Raw genomic sequence first — 20055 nt, 5'->3', positions numbered from 1 at the left:
CAGCAGCCCGAAACAACACTGCGCCCGAGAAATAACTGAGCGCCGGCCGACTGCAGAGGAGGAAGCAGCCGTGGTCGGTTGCCAGACTTGGAACGTGCACGTCTGAGTCTTTTAGCAGATTTGCAGCGCTGGGAAGTCGGCGTGGGGAAGAGGGGGGGAGACACTGCGAGACGTGCTGAAAGCTAAAAATCTGGTCGTATTTCTTCAGTTTCCACTGCGCTGATTGCAGACAAATCGTTCCCACAGAGACCACCGGGAAATACTGCTGATATGCAAATCAGGGGGAGACGACGCTGCCGTTTTATCTGTTTTGACTCTGTTGATGTCTCCGGCTTCGGCAGTCTGACAAATGACGGAAACGAGATGCCTATCTAATCTTAAACACCCACAGATTATATACCTCACGACTATTGAAGAAGAATGTCCTTTCATATTTAGCCTCGGACCGGAAACCTCCGAGCTGTGTCTTTTTGAGCCCTTACAAGGTGGAATGGTGCATTGATTCTGACGTGCACATTAATCCTAAAGGCTGCGCGGCTACGGCTCCAATGCATCCACTGTGGGCATGGATCCATCTTTTACTGCCTATGCAGCGAGCCATTGAGATGCATCTGCCGCCGTTGAGAAGAGCAGCCTTTAAGTCTCTTTCGGGAAGATCATTAAAAATTAAAAATGCACGATTTAAGCCTCGTCTCCATCTTTTATGGTGATATCGTGTCTCCCAGACAACAGATGACATTTAAGAGAACTGTGAAATCACTGCAACAATGCCTAAAGACGCACGGGCAGTCAGACAATCAGCCAAATGAACTCAAATATTAACTGGATTATCTGAGGGCGAAGGTTATTGTGAGTGTTTCTTTTAAGTAGCCGTGAAATTTCCAGATCACAAGAAATCTGTGGCGGGAAAAAAACAAAAACAAACAAAAAAAAAAAAAATTGCGCCATTTCTTGAAATGCAGGTGTTTGTTTTGCCGTAAGCTTCACGAGAAGATTGGCAGGAGTCTGATTTTGTTCCATTTTTTGACACTGCTGTCATCAGCCTGGAGAGGGGAAGGGAAAGGGGAAGAGAAGTGTTGTCCTGCTGGATTTTTTTTTGGTAGCAAAGATCAGCCTCTAAACCCCGCTAAAATCGGAGCAAAAACCAAGCTGAAATCATGCACTCCACTGACGCAAGCTTCGGCGTTTTCCCTCCCCTGTACTCAGTCCGCGTGCTAAATTAGGCTAATCTGATGACTGCAGCCTTATCTTGAACGGTGAGGCTGATATCAAGCCTCTCATCTAACAGTCTGCCGGTGCTTCAGTTGATACCGGGAGATATTTGAATGCAGGGCAAAGCAGCCGCCGTCTCCTAGCGCAGTCAGAATCACTGCTATTCATTCTCCAGACCCTCTCCGCGAGGTTATACAATCTCTGCTGCGAGGCAATAAACACTTGGTACAACAGGGGAGGTCCTGCCCCTCTTGTGGACATGTGTCATCTGCCATATGTGAACATAATGTCACATACTATTTCTGTTCAAATTTGTATTCCACGTAGTCCTCTTGGAGGAGTGAAAGGGCCTGCATTCAGCGTAACCTTTTCTTTCATTCAGAGGGCTCATTCTCTCCCAGCGCGTCGGGGGAGACGACTTATTAAATGTGAGCTATATTGCGATGTAGCGAGCCTGGAATTAGAGGGAAAAGGATTATACTTGTGTAAGAACACAGGAGGGATGGAGCCTGTCACGCAGGGTGCCATCACATCAAGACAACAAAACCTGATGAAGGTGGTAAGTGAAGCCCGCCTGGCGACCGGCCTAATATCCTCCCCAGCGGTTCTGTGCAGGAAGTGGCCATCATTCCTCTTGAGTAAGAACAAGATTTATTGCCGTGGATCTCAAACCAGTTTTATTATTGTTATCCCCCCCCCCCTCCACAAACACACACACACACACAAACCACCCACCCCTGCAATGCAAATGGGAAATCTAGGTGGTAAAATGTTCCCAAGTCTGACTCACAATACCACGGGCAGTAGAGAGAGCTATTGCAAATGAAAGGCACCGTGGGAGGCGTGCGCGAGGTGCGCCGCGTACGGACGGATTTCAGACCAAACATCTGCGATCGCCTAATGTCAGAGACAGATTGCTTCCCCGCTGAGCGCCGGTACAGAACTTCATAGATCTGGAATCAAGCTGGAAGATGCCACCCCCCACTCCCTCCTCCTCCTCCTCCTCCTCCTCCCCACCATTTCTCTAAGCCGCACTGAACACATCCCAAGTAAAGAGCGAGGGTAAATCATCTGGTGTGGGAAACGGGAAATAAAACGACACGACAGACTGTGCAAACTTTTTTGAAATGCAAACAATTAAACTACTGTCAAAAGCAGTTCGGGCGCACTTTTTTCTTTGAACCAAATGAGAAGGTGTGTCCAAACTTTCGACTTCGGCGTGCGCTTCGCGTGCCTGCCGCTTCGAATGAATAATTAGCACGCGCGGACTAATTATTCTCATTGCGCTGCCGAGCAGGTGGCGCATTCTGACATTCTCGTCTCAATCATTTCCAGAATGGAAGACGTCGCCGCTTAATAAAGAAAAAAAAAAAAAGCAGATGGGTCGCATGTACGGATTCAGCCACTGTTTAAATATAACCCCTGCTCGGCTGATAAACTAATCCAGATCAAGTGTTTTGGAGGAGGGATGCTAGGAGGGCTCAGATAAACCAGGGAAGGTCTACGTCTTTCACGGACACACGGAATAAACGGTTAACCGTGGCTGTTTCAAAACTATCCATGAACCTATGAGGCTGTAACACGTGTTATATTTACTGGGATTAATCTTCGCCCTGCAGATACGGGGCTTTTTAGTAGATAGAAGTCAGGTTATGTGCTACATTGTAAACTGCCACTGAGGCGTTCACCCCAATACAAGACGCAAGCTTTCAGGAATCAGCGGTTGTAAGGTCTGCCGAGAAAAGGGTCAATGCATTGGAAGCAAAGTCTGGACACATTTCTGCAGGAGCTGCCAACAAGCCCTGAAGGCTTCGGTGGAGGCCTAGGAAGTCACGCAACATCTCGGGGATACCGAGCTCCACAAAAGAAACCTTTTTTCCAAATAAAAAAAAAGACAAAGAAAAAAAAAAAAAAAAAAGGACAACATCCTAGATAGAACTCGGAACACAACGGCCACCGCAGAGCTACAATGTCTCAGACGCAAGAGCTCGGAGCAAGGATGCCGCTCAGAGAAGCAAAGGGAGGGGATTTAAGCGTAGCTGGGCTTTGGGGAGATTTCAAAGACGGGTTTTACAATTAAAAAGAAATCCAGCTTCAGCTTGTTCCAACAATTAAATACAGAAGATCAATGGTAAGTGAATGACAGGCCCACCTGGAAAATCTGTGACAGTAATTACAGAACAAGGCTGCAGCCGTCTTTCTTGCAGCAGCCTCTTTCTCTTATTGTTAGCCCGTTGCCCTGCTGTTGCAGGAGCACAGATTGGTTTTAGCCTTGAGTCCATCGGTCTTTGAAATTAAAAGGAAAAAAAAAAACTTTCAAAAGGGGCGCCGCGCTCCACGCAGGTTTGCCATTATCTGGCGCTAGCAGCAAATACCACGGAAAGCTGTTCCCTCAAGCGTCGACCGAGGAGCGTTAGCTAAATATAAAAAACCATATGCTCCACGGATGCAAACACAAACAAAATCGGCAGGTGCGCCGACGACAACTCGACATCTTGACATCAGCGCGGTATAGGAGGGAAGCGCCTGACTCATTTGCAGTCGGGAAGTGTTGACGTGCGCTGGTACGCCGGGAGCTTTAGGTTAGCCTCTTCCACACACAGGGGATGGAGACCAGGAGGCCTTCCCCGGGCGCAGCAGGAAAACGACGGCTTCATTTCACCACACGTAAATCAATTAGTCTAGAACACGAGAGCTGGTGCGTCACACTGCCGCTTTGTCTGCTCTCTGTCCAGTGTCCACCCTCGGAGATAGGCCGGGGCTGGGAACGCTGCCAGCTACATACAAACCATGACTGGGCAAACACTGCTCACAGGCCGCTCTATGCAGCCGGCTGCAGCGCCGAGCAACGAGCGGTGCTTAATCACCACGTTTCGCCACACCTAGTTCGCCGTTAGTCGTAATCTATTCAAAGGTATTTGCGCGAGTTAACCGCAAGTTCTGGCCTTTGTCCAGTGGGACGTGGTAAACCAACCAGGGCTCGAGATCAATTCATAGAACGGATAACTGCCTCTGATCGGTTATAGAAATTATTGTGGAAAATTAATCACGCTCAGAAGCATTATTATCATTATTCCAAACAGTGAGGATTTGATGTCCCTGACATTAGAGAACTGAACATCTTCAGGGCCTGGTGGAGACGAATTGGAGGCCTCACTCCGGCTCTAAGAAACTGAAGGGCATTTGTCCCCATTTCTTCAACTGAACAATAAATCAAGGAAGTAATGAGCAGGTTGAATCGATAAAGAACGTTATTAATAGCTGGAGCGCTAAAAATCTCCTCAGCTCTTCAATTCATGCTCAGATTCCCCATGAATTGTGTTTAAAGTGTTATTCCTTGCAGTACGGCTCACCTAAAGCCTGTGCCTGGCCCTGTAATGGTTTAGGTAACGGGCACTAATGGTATTTTAGAGTTTAGAGCTGCGTCTCTCCGCTCGGCTCAGACCTGGATGGGTCTCGTGCAGGGCATTGGAATAAGCCAATCAGAGCAAACGTTACGTTAGAACAGTGCATAACTTTTATATGAGCCACCTCCTTCACATTAAAGATTAGTTTTATATTAGACAGACTTTGGCTAGGTAACAATTCTTGTGAGCAAAGATGGCATCAAATGAACAAATATGTAATTGTCCATTTCAAACTTCTTGATTTAGTCAGTATTTTCACAAAATATTATCTTAGTTTTAGAAGGATCTTAATACAACAAGATTTAAAAAAGTTAAAAGAAAAAGTTGTTAAGGTACTCCAGATCACGTGCGTCGTATCTCCCTCAACCACTTCACCCAACCCGAGGCTTCAACTCCGACGTCTTATTTTTGGATGCAACATCCCAATGAGTAACTGGAAAGCCTGATTTCAAACGCTCTTATCAGCCAACATGCCTGGCTGAAGTGTCCTTGAGCAAACACCTTAATCTCTGTGAGCTACAAGAATGTCGCTTTGCACCTGACCTTCAAGAGGAGTAGGAGGGGTGGGGGTGAAAGGAAAGTGACCAATCACAATGGCATGTTGGGAACAAACCTCAACCTTCACCTCAGCATCTCTGCAGAGGAACAGCTCGTCGACTACGTTGATATCTACAAGAAATATGCACTGGGAGCGAGTGGGATGTGGATTAATAGATTCCTTAGGGTGCTAAATTTCCCCCCCAAGCGCACTTTAGGTCTGTGATATTGTATTTTCACACCTGGGGATTCGTCTGCTTAGCGCCTCGTCCAGCTGCATCTCTCCCGTGGTATTCCCATAAAGTGATTATTTAGCATTTGAGTGTGACAAGGGGTGGGAGAGGTTAACCGGGAGGTTTCAGAGCCAGAGTGAGCCGGGTGAAGTCGAGGCCAGCAGGTCGGCGGCGGCGGCAGGACAGCTCTGCCTTCTGCCCTCAGCGCGAAAGAAGTCGGGCACACCGTTACGCTACGCAATGCTGACCACAGCCGTTCAGCGGGGCTCGTGTAGGCAGCGGAGTATTGCAGCATGCAGCACGCCCCGGCTCCACGGTCTTGGTGAAGCCATCAAGGAGGGTATAGGCTTCAGCGCTCGCGTGGGCGTCGCTTTTGTGCGGTAATGAAATTGAGGCAAGACTTGGTGAAAATGAGTAGGAGAGAGGAGATATTGTGCAGAATGCCTGAGACGGCACAAGGGGTGGTTATGCAGCAAATGAGAGAAAAATCACTCTGCCTCCGTGCGGCTTACTTAGGTGAAGCATTCAGTCCTAATCTAGAGCCTGAATAGGAGCACCTTTAAATACAGCACCAGAAAAAAAATAAAAACAACAAACAGGCTGCACTGTAAGGCGTTACTACTCCGTTAATCCACGCACCACTATGTCACAGTTGTCTTGCTTGTGCTGCTTGTGTTGCTGCATGAGTATAAAAAAAAAATAAGGGGGGAGAAAAAAAACGGGAGTTGGATATTAGAGGAGGATTAGTGTTGTGGAGTCCGACTGGATGCCTGGAACATGTCAGGAAATCATCGGAGGAATGTTTGATTTGGATTTGGTGCCGTTTGCCGGGCACGCGTCACACTATGTGGGACGCACCGTGGGTTTATCTGTTGTGTAAGAGCCCTCACGCTTCGGAGGAGACGCACACAGGAGAAAGAGGAGGCATCAGAAGGTGATGCTACACAACATTTTTCAGAGTCTGTGGTTCCCCGGATCAAGTATCTGTGCATCCCAGCTCTGGTGTAACCCCTCCCTCTGACACCCCCGTGTAGCACAATTAAAGTGTTGCTTTTTTTGGTCAGCCTATGGCAGAGAATTAGCGTTGATCACATGAGGTGCAGATGCTTTTTTTTTTTTTTTAAATTCCCACTGCAACTTTCAGTGTCTTTGGGAATCCCTTGATGCGTTCTCGAGGCAAAAACAGATCAAAAGTACTCACTAACCTTTGGCTGAGACGCACTAGAGCCTTTTCTGAAACAGAATGTGCCTGTTTGTGTGTGTTTGTTAGGGGAGGAGGTCATCTTCCAAAATGACCAATCACAACAGCAGCTACCTCTGCAGTAGCATGTTACAGAAATTTGGCAGCACCACTTTCTATGCAACACAGTTATGATCCTAAAGCCCCCTGCCAGTGGGTTGGTTAGTGGGTTGGACGGGTGGATGCAAGGAATGGGGCGGGCGGGTACACTCACCACATGAAAGCGCCGCCACACAGATGAAGAGAGTCCGTCTGAAGCCCCGTACACCTGACATGGTAGAAATCCCGGCAGCCGGACGTTAAAATCCCAGTTGTTCCAGCGGCCGTCTGGCGGATAAACAACCCTCTCTGCAGGTGGTAGCCTCCAGACGCAGGTGCAGCTCTTCGGAGGGTCTTAAGTTTGGACGATGCGCAATGCACAGATGAGTATCCGCGCGAGTGTCCGCGACACCGTGCGAGATGCGCCGTCTGATGTCTCCGGAGGTGTTTGTAGCCCCGCGTGGCAGCGCTCCCGAAGTCGAACCGAAGCGTCTTCTCCGCGCAAGGGGGAGACCGCTTTCCCCCCTGACACGGGAGAAGAAAGTTCCAAGTATCCTGCTCCGATTTGGGATTAAGCAGGCACGCCGTTCCCGATCCAAGTCCTTGCGCAAAAATCCGATAAATGCTCCCCCTCCAGAAAAAAAACAAGAACACAAAATATGAATCAATGGGCACGAGTGGAGAAATGACGCGCGCCCTGGCTTCAGACGCAGGAATCCGGCACGCTTTCTCCAAAAAAGAGGCCAGACTAGTCTAAATGGCAATCAAGAGAGGACAATCAGTGAAAACGCGTCTGTGCGATTAGTCATTGCCCAGTTGATATAAAAAAATTAAAAAAGCAGAAGAAAATAAATGAAATTCCTTGCGCAAATCGCGGAAACAGTGGCGTCCGCCGGGTGGACGCGTCGCTCAGACTCGGGCTGCCTCCGACTTCTCCGGTTTCATTAAAAATCCGAGAGTAGAAGGTGGGGATGCATTCTGAGCAGCGGAGGGTGAAGCAGCAGCCTCAAACAAGCCGGAGAGGTCCGGGTCGGCCGCGAAGACTCTCTCGCGTTTCTGGTAGTTTCACCTACCGCAGCGCGTTGCGACAGTCAGCTGGGAACCATCACGCTTTCGTCTCCGGAGCGCACGCGTCCAAGAAAACAAACTGACACTTTCTTATTTCCCTTCTCCTACTTTGTGGCGTTGGAGACGGAGCGGAGCATCGCCGCCGCCGGTCGCCGGAGTCTGAAACACAGCCAAGTCTCCCGAACTCTCCGTGAATGGGTCTGGAGCCCGGTTGTCGGACTTCTTCTCGGCCGCGCCTGAGCCGCGACTGTTTCCTGCGGGAGAAGGAGCTCGAGGGGACGGCGTCTCTGACACGGCAGACCTGGTCCCTGGTCTTTGCAACTCCGCTCCAAACTAAACGTGCTCACCTTAAAACGTCTAGAGCCGCAGCTCCTGGGCGTTAAGCTCGCTGCGTTGTAGAGGTCATGTCCGAAAGATATTTTCAAAATATAATAACTTAGAAACGCGCAACTTTCGAATTGGAGTTAAATCAATAAAAAAGAACATGTACATAATTACATACATTATTATTTGTTTAACAACGTCTTACATAATAAACACAATTTTAAAATCATGAAGGAATTAAAATAAATCTAATTAAACTATTAAAACCCGACCAAAACGTGAGCTATAAATGTCGTCTATAGTGCCAAATGTCACATTTTGACCCTAATTCTGATTTATTCTGAAATAAATATAATTTTTGTTTATTCCTCGTCATTTATAGAAATCTATTATTTCAGGGTATAGCTGCACTAATGCGTTTTCTGTTTAATATCATTCTAAATCAGGTCAGCTGCGCCCAAACGTCGGCTTTTAGTTCAAAAATCCAAAGGGCCAACTTCCGGTATCAAGCACCGTAATTGTCGTGAACTTGACGCGGCTCAAACCTGGCATCGCAGACAAAAATTAATCACGTGAGTGTTTTTATCCGCCTCCTCTTCATCCGAAGGGGGGAAAGTATCCTCCCCAAAGAAAGAGGCTCCACTCCTGCCGAGTCATGGCTTCACTGGAGTACTCTCGCATTTCATACCTTATATTTGCAGCTTCCGTAAATTAGGCCCGACTTTCTTATTTGCTAGTTTTCTAATTGTTGTTCTTGGAAGCTTCTTTTAGAGCTGGCACGTTGCACACGTAGCTAATTAATTTTAAGAAACGCTGCCTTTCACTTAGGTGCATCTGTTTTCTTTGCAAACCCACAGGTACCCTGAACAGGTGGAGGTGGTTTAATTTCTCGAGTTCCAGTTTTATTTTTGAATTTGGTGGCTCACGTGGATGTTACAATTAAGAGTTTTCTTTTTTTGTTGTCGTTTTTTATGTCTCTCTGCACCTGCACCAGTTCATCAGTGGCAGTGCAGTTGTCTTTAGGTGGAGGAGGTGTGGACACCTCAGACGCCACAGTGTTGTTGTTTTTTTTTTATGTGGAATTCATTGAAATAAATCCTCATCTTTGTAACTCTGATGTCTGTTTCCATGTTATGCTGCAGCCCTCCAGCCAGGCTTTATTACAATGAGCAAAAATTAAGTTTCATATTTGTTAGACTTCTTTCTTTACCGTGTAGGGTACATGCATCCGTTTTCTTTGCTGGCCTGCTGGTACACCCACAGCCTTTCTATGCGGTTTGACCCAAAAATCGTATTCGTGTAAAGGTAGCCTGAAGCTACAACTCCATTGCATTTCCATTCGAGTTGCACTTGGAGACACCATCAACAAGGGGTCCAGACTGTACATAGAAATGACAGAAATAGCTTTCATGCTGCTGTCTTGTCTGACATGTAGCGACGTGCGTTGAATATAAGCTTCATATCCTCATTTACATATATATTTGAGACAGATGCTAAATTCATTCACCATTAGGGTTTCACTCAAGCAATCAGAAACGGGTTTTGAAACAGGCATACCACATGAGACCAGGTGGAGCAAACACAAATGATTGGTTGACCTGTCGCTTCGCCAATGGAGCGGAAAAAAAAAAGTCGGCCCAACTGTTTATGTTGTTTTGTAATTTAGTGACAAGTATTAAGCTTCAGCTTCATATCATAACATTTCTCGCCTGTTGTACCTCTGCTTTTTGTTACATTTGGAGCAATTTAAAGACCAAGCTGTTCTTTTGCAAGTCACAAATGAGCCTCGAGTCTTTACTGTCGAGTACCAAGTCGTTCTGAGGGAAACTTATTTCAGACTGGGTTTTCTATCAGTGCAATGAGGAAGCGCCTTTACCCAGTACACACACACATAGGCTGCCACAGTGTACGAGATCAAAACATCTACAATTGATTCTTTTAAAGCATCACCTCAGCGTCTGAACTGATTACTGTGTGAGGAAATTATGTACGTCAACGCAAAACTGATTTAGATGGATTCTTCCATTTTGCTAAACATTTCTCTTCATTCTGCCTCATGAGTTATTGACTCTGTTTGCTGACAACACATCCTTTACAACAGTCCACTAGTAGCGGCTTCAGCATTGTTCAATGCACGTTATGAGATTTGTATTAACACAAAGCTAGTTTCCAGTGACTCTAGACATAATTCACTAATAATCCACTACGAACACCATAATCTGTTCCAGGTATTGGTGGTTTTGTGGCGCAGAACACGTCAGCCATCTATAGATGTGAAAAAAAAATCCAGTTGTGAGTGTAATTTATAGAGGAGAGAAGGCTAATAGGATGATTATACATAATGTTCCTGGAACGGAGGTGTACATGACATAAATGTTCTTTAATGGCCTTATTCATATATCTTCATTCATGACAGAATCTTTATGTAAAGACTGTAATGAGAGAAGGCAAAACGATGAAGTCTTAGAACACGAAGCAGGACAGGATGTTATGTTGGGACCAGGGCTATCAGTAGATGGCGATTAATCAGAGAATAAGATAAATTACGATTTCCATAGTGACACAAATGAATATCACCTTTAATTCTACCTTAATTTTCTATTATGGTGCGTTCCATTTACCTCAGAGGGCAGAATCACTGGGAATGACGTCACACCTGAGTCATCAGCGTTTGGGTTTCAGAAGTCGGAAAACTAGATGGCCGTGTCCATGAAAGCTCCTTGTCTGAATATAACTTGGTGTGTTCAGTCATTCAATTTTTTGAGTGAAATTAAAGTTTGTTAAAAATTCTTGGTATTATTGGTAAAATGTTAAACTAAATGTAGGCTACGTAAGTTACACAAATTGTAAATCGAACAGACAACTTGAACCACCTCATGAGTTTTTTACTAGAATTATTTACAGTGATGAAATTTACAAGCCTTCATGAGGCAGACATTTATAAAAAATATTCTATAGTTTTAATTATTTAATGAAAGTGTAGAAAAAATACACCATTAATCACAGTTTGCCGTGATGCTGTTTCGCACAGTTTGGGTTTTACCAGACTGTTGTTTTTGGCCACTGTTAGCGCGACATGGGCTTGTAGTTCCCATATAACACATGAAATACTTAAAATTAAACTGTGCCAGCATTTCAACATAGCTGTCTCTACAACTGATTTAATGCAACAAAAGCTAATCAGAAGTTTACTGTTACTGTTTACTGTTTAAACATGGGGCGGCCATCTTGGTAACTCAGCTCTGGGGTAGTGAGGATTCTCCGACTTTCTGAGTAGGAAATCCAACTTTGGGATGTTCCAGTTAAAAATTCCAACTTGGATCTTTCGACTTCTGAGTACAAATGAAACGCGCCATTATTCCTTTAACATCTCAGCTGCTCAGGAAGCTTCCTGTTCAGTTGTCGTCGACACCAAATGCTGAAAACTTTGGTATAAGGTAGGCCAAGAAAGGTATGTGGTTAAACTTTGAAGCTAAACATTCAAAAGACTCCATTTCTGCTCTTTGTTTTCTGCTTGCTTTCTAACTTACTCCTGATTTCCCAAACTAGGCTGAGGCTAGAATGACCCCATGTGTCAATCCTCATCTCATCTCATCTCATCTCATCTCATCTTCCATACCGCTTAATCCTCGCTAGGGTCGCGGGGGTTGCTGGAGCCTATCCCAGCTGGCATCAGGCGAGAGGCGGGATCGCCAGCCTATATAACACATAGCGCTAACCACCGAGTCGCTGTGCCACCCCTGTGTCAATCCTGTGTTTAAAAAAATAAATAAATAAATAGTGGCTTTGAAAGGTATTTACGTTAATACATTACTCTCAACAGACCTAGTTGGGATATTTAACTGATAAATTTCATCCTCATAGGGACTTGTATGTTTTTAATTTCATAAAAGGAATTTACATTAATGCGTTAATATTGACAGACCTAGCTGGGATATTTAATTGATAAATTTTGTCCTTTTTTCAGGGACTTCCAGCAGTTTTGACAATATTGTGGGTATTACTGCCCCTTGCATTACAACCGCACTTCGGGATCTGCTTGCTTTACACAGAGTAAGTTCTGCTTTAATTACTCCCTGAGGGCTGAGGTCAAAAGAACGACCTCATGTATCAATCCTGTGTTTAAAAAATTAATGGCTTTAAGAGGAATGTACTTTAATGCGTTACTCTCAACAGACCTGGTTGGGATATTGAACTGATAAATGTCGTCCTCATAGGGACTTGAACGTTTTTCTTTTCATGACATGCTTTTCATGTGAATATTTAAAACTTGATGGAATTATGGAATTGCTGGCTCACAGCTGGGGATTCAGTTATACCCCATGTCTGAAATCGTTCACTCACTCACTACGTAGGGTTGAATTATATAGTGAGCTCAACCCCAACAGCTTTCGGACCCCACAAGTATCATCATTTGACGCGCAGTTATTGACGTCACTGCTATCCTACCCTATATAGGGGTAAGGGGGCGATTTCGGACCCAGCCACAGTCTTAGTATGAGCCCTGCCACTGCGTTAGAACACGGGTCAGAATAAATGAGATATGCAAAAGTTGTCTGAGTTCCTGACAAATATCAGCTTCTTACATCCTTCCTTTCCATGTCACAGCATCAAGTCAAGTTATGTATATATTTTAAAGTACACCGCTTGAATATTTCCTAGAAAAAGAAATTATGCTCCTTTCTACGTCCTCCTTCTTCTCATCTCTATAAATATCGGATTAACTACGTGTTTCGGAAGAAGACGGCGGAATAAAACGTGTGACTGGTTCCACTTTTCACTGCAGAAAGGATTCCTGGGGTGGATCTGAAGAGCAACAGCAATAAAGCTGCTCAAATAACACAAACTTTGTATGCAGGATACGTGCAATTTGCATACATCTATTTATAATTCCCCACCCGATTTGTTTACATCGTTGCAGTGATAGACTTACAGTGCAGCAGCAAAGAGTTTGCGCCAGTTAAATAATCTCCCGCAGAGATGTTGATATCAGACAAGAGGGATCCAGTTTTAAAAGTCATTTATCATATTAAAGCGACCGCGTGCTGGTTGTTCGATTCCACCTGTTGTTCTACACATAGCTGGGGGGCTACATCGTGGTAAAATACTTTCCATCTGATCCTGGACATTGGATTCCCAAACCTGAATTATTTAGATTACCGTAGATTAGATTACTTTAGATTAGATATGGAAACAAAATATGGTTCTAAAACAGGTAAAAATGCTAATAAAAAAAAAAAAAAGTTTAAAGAAACATCTAATTAAAACAAATAACTAATAAAGCTACTATAGGCTGCCACTCTCGTTAGCACTGGGAGTGGTTGATGACAGCAGCTGTTGCTATTGTTGCCTCGGTGGAAAATAATAGATAAATAAAATATCGAACAACTGTATCCCTGCTGTGTCCTTGTTTTGGGATCACGGGGACCCCAGTGCTATTAAAAGTTCTTGAAGAACACACACAGTTTTAATCCAAGTCAGTTAAATAAGTTGTTTAATGTTCTATCACCACAGTTTATCCAGCCACAGAAAGAACAACCATACCCACCTATGCATTCATTTAGGAGGCTGGAGCCTATCTCAGACCTCAAGTCAATCTGGTACCAACAATCATGCTTCAGTCAACACAACATTAAATGTTTAATGTGGACATTCCCTGAAGGGGCTGACCGTAGTAGGATTTTAAGCGTTGCCCTTCTGCCACATGATTTACTGATTGGATAATTGCATGAATGAGCAAGTGCGCAGGTTCCTAATCAAGTTCTCAGTGAGTATATTACTTAACCACTACATACAAAAATCCTGCAACAGTTAGCTAATGCTCCAGAAAGAAAGGAAACATTTTAAATCACAGGAAAAACCCCATGAAGCGCATTTCGTCTCTTCCTCGCGGCTCGCGCTCGACGCAGCGAGAGTGTATTTTTAAATCGCTGCTCGGGAAGGAAAAAGGCACCGAATCCCACGGTGCCTCGAAAGCTCAACGCGGCTAATTTATCACGACTACTTATACAAATCAAGTCACTTGCAATTTTCCAGTTAGGGGAAAACACCTGAGGCACGGAGCAGCGGGAGGCCGTCAGGTGAGAGAGCAGATTGTGTGGTTCCTCGCTGCAGCTGCCAGAGGCCCGGAGACAATGCGCCGCCGCAAGTCGTCCCCGGTGCACGTATGACACGACTGTTAACGGTTTGCAATCTGTCACTTTCTCCTCTGACATTTAAAAGACTAATTGTCAGATGGAAATTTTTTTTTTTTTTTGTCTTCAAACTCTTATGCTTTGTAGATATTGAGTCTGTTCTCTCCCTCTGGTGATGAGCTCCTTCTAGGAACCGAGTACCTCTAGTAACTGGTTTTCTAGTAGGAAAAGCAAATCTAAATCAAATCTTGGGCCCTTCCATTGCTACCGCTCAGATCTAATAAATTCCTTTTATCAAATGCGCTAGCAAATTCTGTGCGTAACTCACACACTTCCGTCTGTGAACACATCAGATACTTGATATGACTGTTGTGGTGTGATGCTGACGCCGTGTGCTGTCATCTTTTTTTTTTTTTTTTTTTTTTACACGTGCAGCTGTTTGACACATCCTTGCTGTTCTGTTGTCAGCAGCGTTACATAGCTTCTGTTCATTGTCCTGATCCACGGAATTTTTATTTTTTTTATTTGTTTTTGTTAATCTTTCATTTGAATATATTCATGTGTTTGTTAGATTTTGGCTTTGGTCTCAGATACGTGATCTCATTCATGTATTAATCTCTTTGATGGACTGCACATGTAGGAAAACCCATACTAAATAAACAATGTACTCGGAATAGAGATTCCAAATTAATAGTTTACACAGACACTAAAGAAAATATAGAATTCCCATTCATATGTGCCAGAAGGCAAAAATCTGGTAAAAAAAAAAAAAAAAAAAAATCAATTGAAGAAGAAGAAGCAGGAGAAGGAGGGGAGTAGGAGGAGGAGGAGAAGAAGAAGAAGAAGAAGAAGAAGCAGTGGGAGGGAGGCAAGAAGAAGAAGAATGAGGAGGTAGGGGAAGAGAAGAAGAATGAGAGAAAGAGGAGGAGATGGGGAAGAGTGCATATTTATATACAGTCTATGATTTGGAGAAGTATTAACTTCCCACATCATTTGTTTCCTCGTTTCATCTTTTCAAAAACTTTGCACAACTCATTTTTAACGTCACCCGATGTTTATCCCTGATTTTATGGATTTATTCCAACCTGAGTGAAATGATGAGAAGTGTCTACCTGGTCATTAGGAGCTTATATTTCCCTATTGAACACATCATCAAAGGTTTACGCCTCCCCTCCTGCTCAGAATGCTTCTGATCAGGTCAGCATGTTGTGATTATGTAGCTTTACTTCCAGGTTTTGTCTGCGTTATGTTATTTGCTCTTCCTTAATTGGTCTTTTTCCCCTCGGTAGCCGTTGTGTATATACAGTCCCGCGTCTCCCTTTGTCGTCAGTCAGTTTATGAGCTTTAGAAGTATGTAAACAGTTTTAGATCAGTCCCACATACGTCGTAAAAATAATTATTTCACATAATGCCAACAGTAAAAAGCAAACGGTTAAGCGCACACGGACCACCCATGCACACAATCACATGCGCTTCTGTACACAGTAAAATCAATCAATATCTATGGTCATCTAGCCCACTTACTGACACGGGATACTGGGAACCTGCTTTCAGCACTAAGCACTGGGTTCCGATATGAACTCCACTTTAGTGGTTTGTTTTCGTTTACAGTGGGGGATAAAAGTATTCCTTTCCCGCAGCGGCAGCCACAGGTAAGCGATTTGGTTTTCAGTCACATATCTTCACAGATACAGGATGACCTGCCACGCAATGTAGCGCAGATCCCCACTGTGCCCACTGGGCACACCTCAAACACCTGTTTGAGATGGATTTGCACAAGATTTGTATAGATGTTTACCTACGATGTTTAACTGCCTCAACTGTTTTTACTATTTTTTAATTCGAGCTGGGTCACGGCGGTGTTCTTTTCCATCAGCTGGACCAGGAGGTTAACATTTGTGGTTCTGAGTACACAGGTATTAGATGGAACTTAATTCAGTATTAGTACAGACGTCCTTCCTCCTCCCAGGAATCATTTTATAGCATTAACACTGAATTAAAATTTGAATGAAATATCTGCAGAACTAATGGATTTCAGGGTCATCGGTGCCTTTTGGTCATTAGCAAATATAGCAATATGTCTCTGCTAACAAAAAATGTAGGCAATAAATTGCAGTTCCTCAAATGGCCACTTGAGGTTGGCTCCAGCAATGATTCAGCCCCCATAGATCTCAATATTAATTAATATTTTGGTTCTATACAGGCAGATACGTAAAGTATGTACATGTGCGTACACCATGTAGCACATCTAATCAGTTGCTGCACTTCCATTACCCCTGGAAGTGCACAAAACCCAAAATATCGCAATAAAAAAATCTGAAGGTGGGGTCACGCTCCGCCAAGTTTAACATTTTGCAAACACACTGAAAAAGACACAAAGCTGCAACGTCAGAGAAATAAAAATGACAACACCTAACTTCTGCGGTCACGCACGAATGCAGAGAAGAGGTCCCGGTGAATGCACACATAAAAGCACATAAAGTGTGTTATACTAGTGTACATTTTAAATGCCCCAGTGAGTTAACTGACCTCAACCCATATTTTTACCGTGTAATCAAAAACCCATCGATGCGAGAAGCACACTTGTCTGAATTGATCACTTCTCAGTAGAGCAGCGCTGCTTTTATTCTAGTAATTTAACACGATATGTTCACTCACTGTTCTCTTTAACATTAGGAAAGTTACAGTGGATTTGCCCTTACAAAAATACAGATAAATCATTTATACCCAGCATTCAAACAATGCATCGTTTACCAAAAACTGCTCAGATCCATACTCGGCTACACTAACAAGTATTCACATCGCCTACATTTCAATTGATCTTATCACCAGGTCCATTAATTTCCTGCAGAGCTGAGTGGCCTGAGTCAGTGTCTGGAATCAGGCACAAAGTCAGGAAAGAGGAAGCAGGAAACACAGACACCCCGACCAGCTGACGTCTTCGCCTCCCTGTCACTGTGATTTAGTTTTGTCAATACGCGTTCCGCCTGGTGAGTGTGAAATGGACGAGAAGGAGATTCCTCTTCTTCAAACTCTGCCGGTTCTCGGTGACTTTGCGCTTGAGGAAATTCACAGACACGAGGGGAGAATAGCAATTTGTTTTTAGGTGGGGTGTCGGTGAAACGCGAGGAACTACATACAGAAAGTCTAGATGAACAGTCGCCTGTTAACATTTTCAGGTCATTGTCAAACAAAAAAAAAAACAAAGAAATGATATTAATAATATTTGAAGGTAGCCTAGGACTATATTGATCCTGAGAAGAAAAAAATATATACAGTATATTGATTTATTGATCAGAGAATTATCGTTAAATAATTATAAATGTGGATTTATGTAAAATAAATATAATAAAATATACAATTATAATATGGAAGACTCAAAATATAGAAGCAGAAGTGTAAAAATGAATCAAGTGGAACCAGTTACCAAGAGTATATAGAGATATTTGACAAATCTACACCCAAATTTAAAGCAATATTTATCTGATGTCAATATACATCTTGTTCTTTAAATTAATTCTAAGTCTCACCGTAAATGTCTCCTTGATGCCAGGTCGTTTAACGTGCAGCTTTCCTCTTTCCCCATCCCATCCTCATCCTGTGTTTTTTTAGTGTTTTTGTCTTCAACCAGGTCTCAATTAGCCACCTGCTAACTCTGTTCCACGACCTCTAGCGGCGACTAGACACTAAACTTTAGACTCTAATGGTGCACTCACACGAGGCAACCGTGCCGTGATTTTCCCCTAAAGCATAGGTCTTCAGCAGGGGGTGCGTGACCCCTAAGGGGTCCATGGAGGCACTTCTTTTTTTTTTTAAATTTTCCCCCACAATTTTAAATTTCTTTCCATACACATTAACAGGAATCCAGTACAGGGATGAAGGATAGCTTAATATTGAATGCAAAAGGATAATAATGATGTATATTTATAAATGGCACTAGGCTGAATTTAATTTAACTGGCCTTCGTGTGAGTCCACTCTAAAGGGTCCTTTCCCCATCTCCTCTCTTGGATCTGGACGTTCCTCATCGGAGTTGGCCGACAAAAATGCAACAAAATAAAAATACGATAAAATGTTCATTCTGCACTGATACCGCCTCTGAGTTTGTTCGTAGACCGGAAAACTCTACAACGGCACAGGGGATGTGTGGTCTTCTACCCTCAGTCGACGATGTTGCACGACTGCTTAATGGCAAAAAAACACCTGTTCGACCTCCTGCCCTCTGGGAGATGATGCAGGTCAATAAATACTCACAGAGCCTTCCAGTCTGAGTAATATTCGAGTGGGTGAGTAATACTGAATGCATAAAAGACACAGCTGAGAAGGGTATCTTGGTATACCATTGTATCATGCATATAAGAACTTATAATAAAAACTTTTCTATTTGTTTCTTTCTTGTTGAACTACATTCACAACCTGCACAGGAGTCACCAGGAGCCACTTGCAGCGAATGTACACAGCACACGGACTGGAAGCCAGACGAACCTCCCTGCCCACGATATATTCTGCAGCCGTCCCGTTATGGTGGTGTTTGAAAGGCGAGGTGGGACCCAAACACAGGGCGCAGGGGGAGGCAGGAGCGAGAAACAAAATAACTTTAATGAAGACTTACAGACGGTGGAACAAAAAGCGCTGCAGGGAAGGCAGGGTTTCCAGTAATACGAATCCGAACATGAGGAGCTGAACAGAAACACAAGGATAAATCAATGCTGTTAACTTAACAGGGGTGAGAGCACGGAGGATTTGACAAAAGACGAAGGGAAAGGCAGGACTGTATGAGAGGGGGGATGAGACACAGGTGAAACTAATGAGGGTGGAGCACAGAAAGAGAAACCAATCAAATAATCAAAGAGGGAAAACATAGGAAGCAAAGCAGGAAACAGGAAACACCAAGGGGGAAGCTTACAAAATTAAAACAGGAAAGGCAAGGAAAGCCCAACAGGGTCACAACAGACCACGACAGTGACGGAAAGTTGGTGTGGGAGTTGATAACTTTGCTCTGGCCAATCAAATCCTTTGGGCAGGGTTGGTGTGGTAATGGACAGAAGAGTTGAGTACTTGATTTTATTTACAATAAGATGGCTCTGATTCCGTACAGAGGAATTTCATCTCTTTATTGACTACAAAAATGCCCCATATTGAAATACAAACACACCATTATTGGACTTATATGATTAAAGAACAGTATAGACCCTTCATGGCCTACGTCACTGTGATGTCACGATGTTAACTGGAGGCAAAACAGAGGGAAGCTTGAGGCAAACACTGTCACTTTCAACCATCAAAATGTCTCTTGCTGTATTTTTTGGTGCTAAAACCAAAAAATCAAAAACACTAACTTGAAGAGTTATCACATACCAGTCACTGCCAGTGGTAGACGACTTTGGTTTGGCTTTAAAAGAAAGGATTGGAGTGAGACAATCAACAACTTCATGTCAGGTCAGATTAATATGTAAAACATCATCAGTTTTAGCCTGGAAAGTGTTATGAGTAAGAATAAATTGTGACTGAAATTATGTTAAGTTAATTATTATTTAGGGGATTCTTGTTACATGTTAATGCTAATGCTAACTGCCAGCTAACACAACGTTAGTTGTGTGTTACCCTCCACAGTGCTTCCACTTACTTCTTGTAATATCTTTGTTGGTACAACTTACAAATACATATAACACTCAGTCTTGGAGAGTGAGTGTATTAGTATATTCTCTATAATATGTGTTTTCCTAGTCCATTCGTACCAAAACACTTTTATGCTAACCGCTGTTTCCAGGCTGCAGTGTTTGAATCCAGTTAAGCCCCGCCCCTCAAAAACCACCAAGGGGTCTATAAGGTGTATCACTCTCACTCCTTTTATGTTTAGAG

The 20055-nt window shown here is 43.7% G+C and overlaps 1 protein-coding gene across 1 annotated transcript in view; it reads right to left on the bottom strand.

Annotated features, from left to right (window-relative positions):
• Positions 1 to 8076, bottom strand: part of tmem132e (transmembrane protein 132E) — a 381055-nt gene extending 372979 nt beyond the window's left edge. Inside the window, exon 1 of the mRNA XM_047606913.1 lies at positions 6844 to 8076. Coding sequence (XP_047462869.1) covers positions 6844 to 6904 — 61 coding nt within the window. The 5' untranslated portion in view covers positions 6905 to 8076. The remainder of the gene's footprint in view (positions 1 to 6843) is intronic.
• Between the last annotated feature and the right edge of the window lie 11979 nt (positions 8077 to 20055).

Source organism: Mugil cephalus, chromosome 15 (genome assembly GCF_022458985.1).
Source record: "Mugil cephalus isolate CIBA_MC_2020 chromosome 15, CIBA_Mcephalus_1.1, whole genome shotgun sequence".
Lineage (NCBI taxonomy): Eukaryota > Metazoa > Chordata > Actinopteri > Mugiliformes > Mugilidae > Mugil > Mugil cephalus.
Note: the sequence above shows the minus strand (reverse complement) of the source record. Positions and strands in the feature narration are given on the sequence as shown.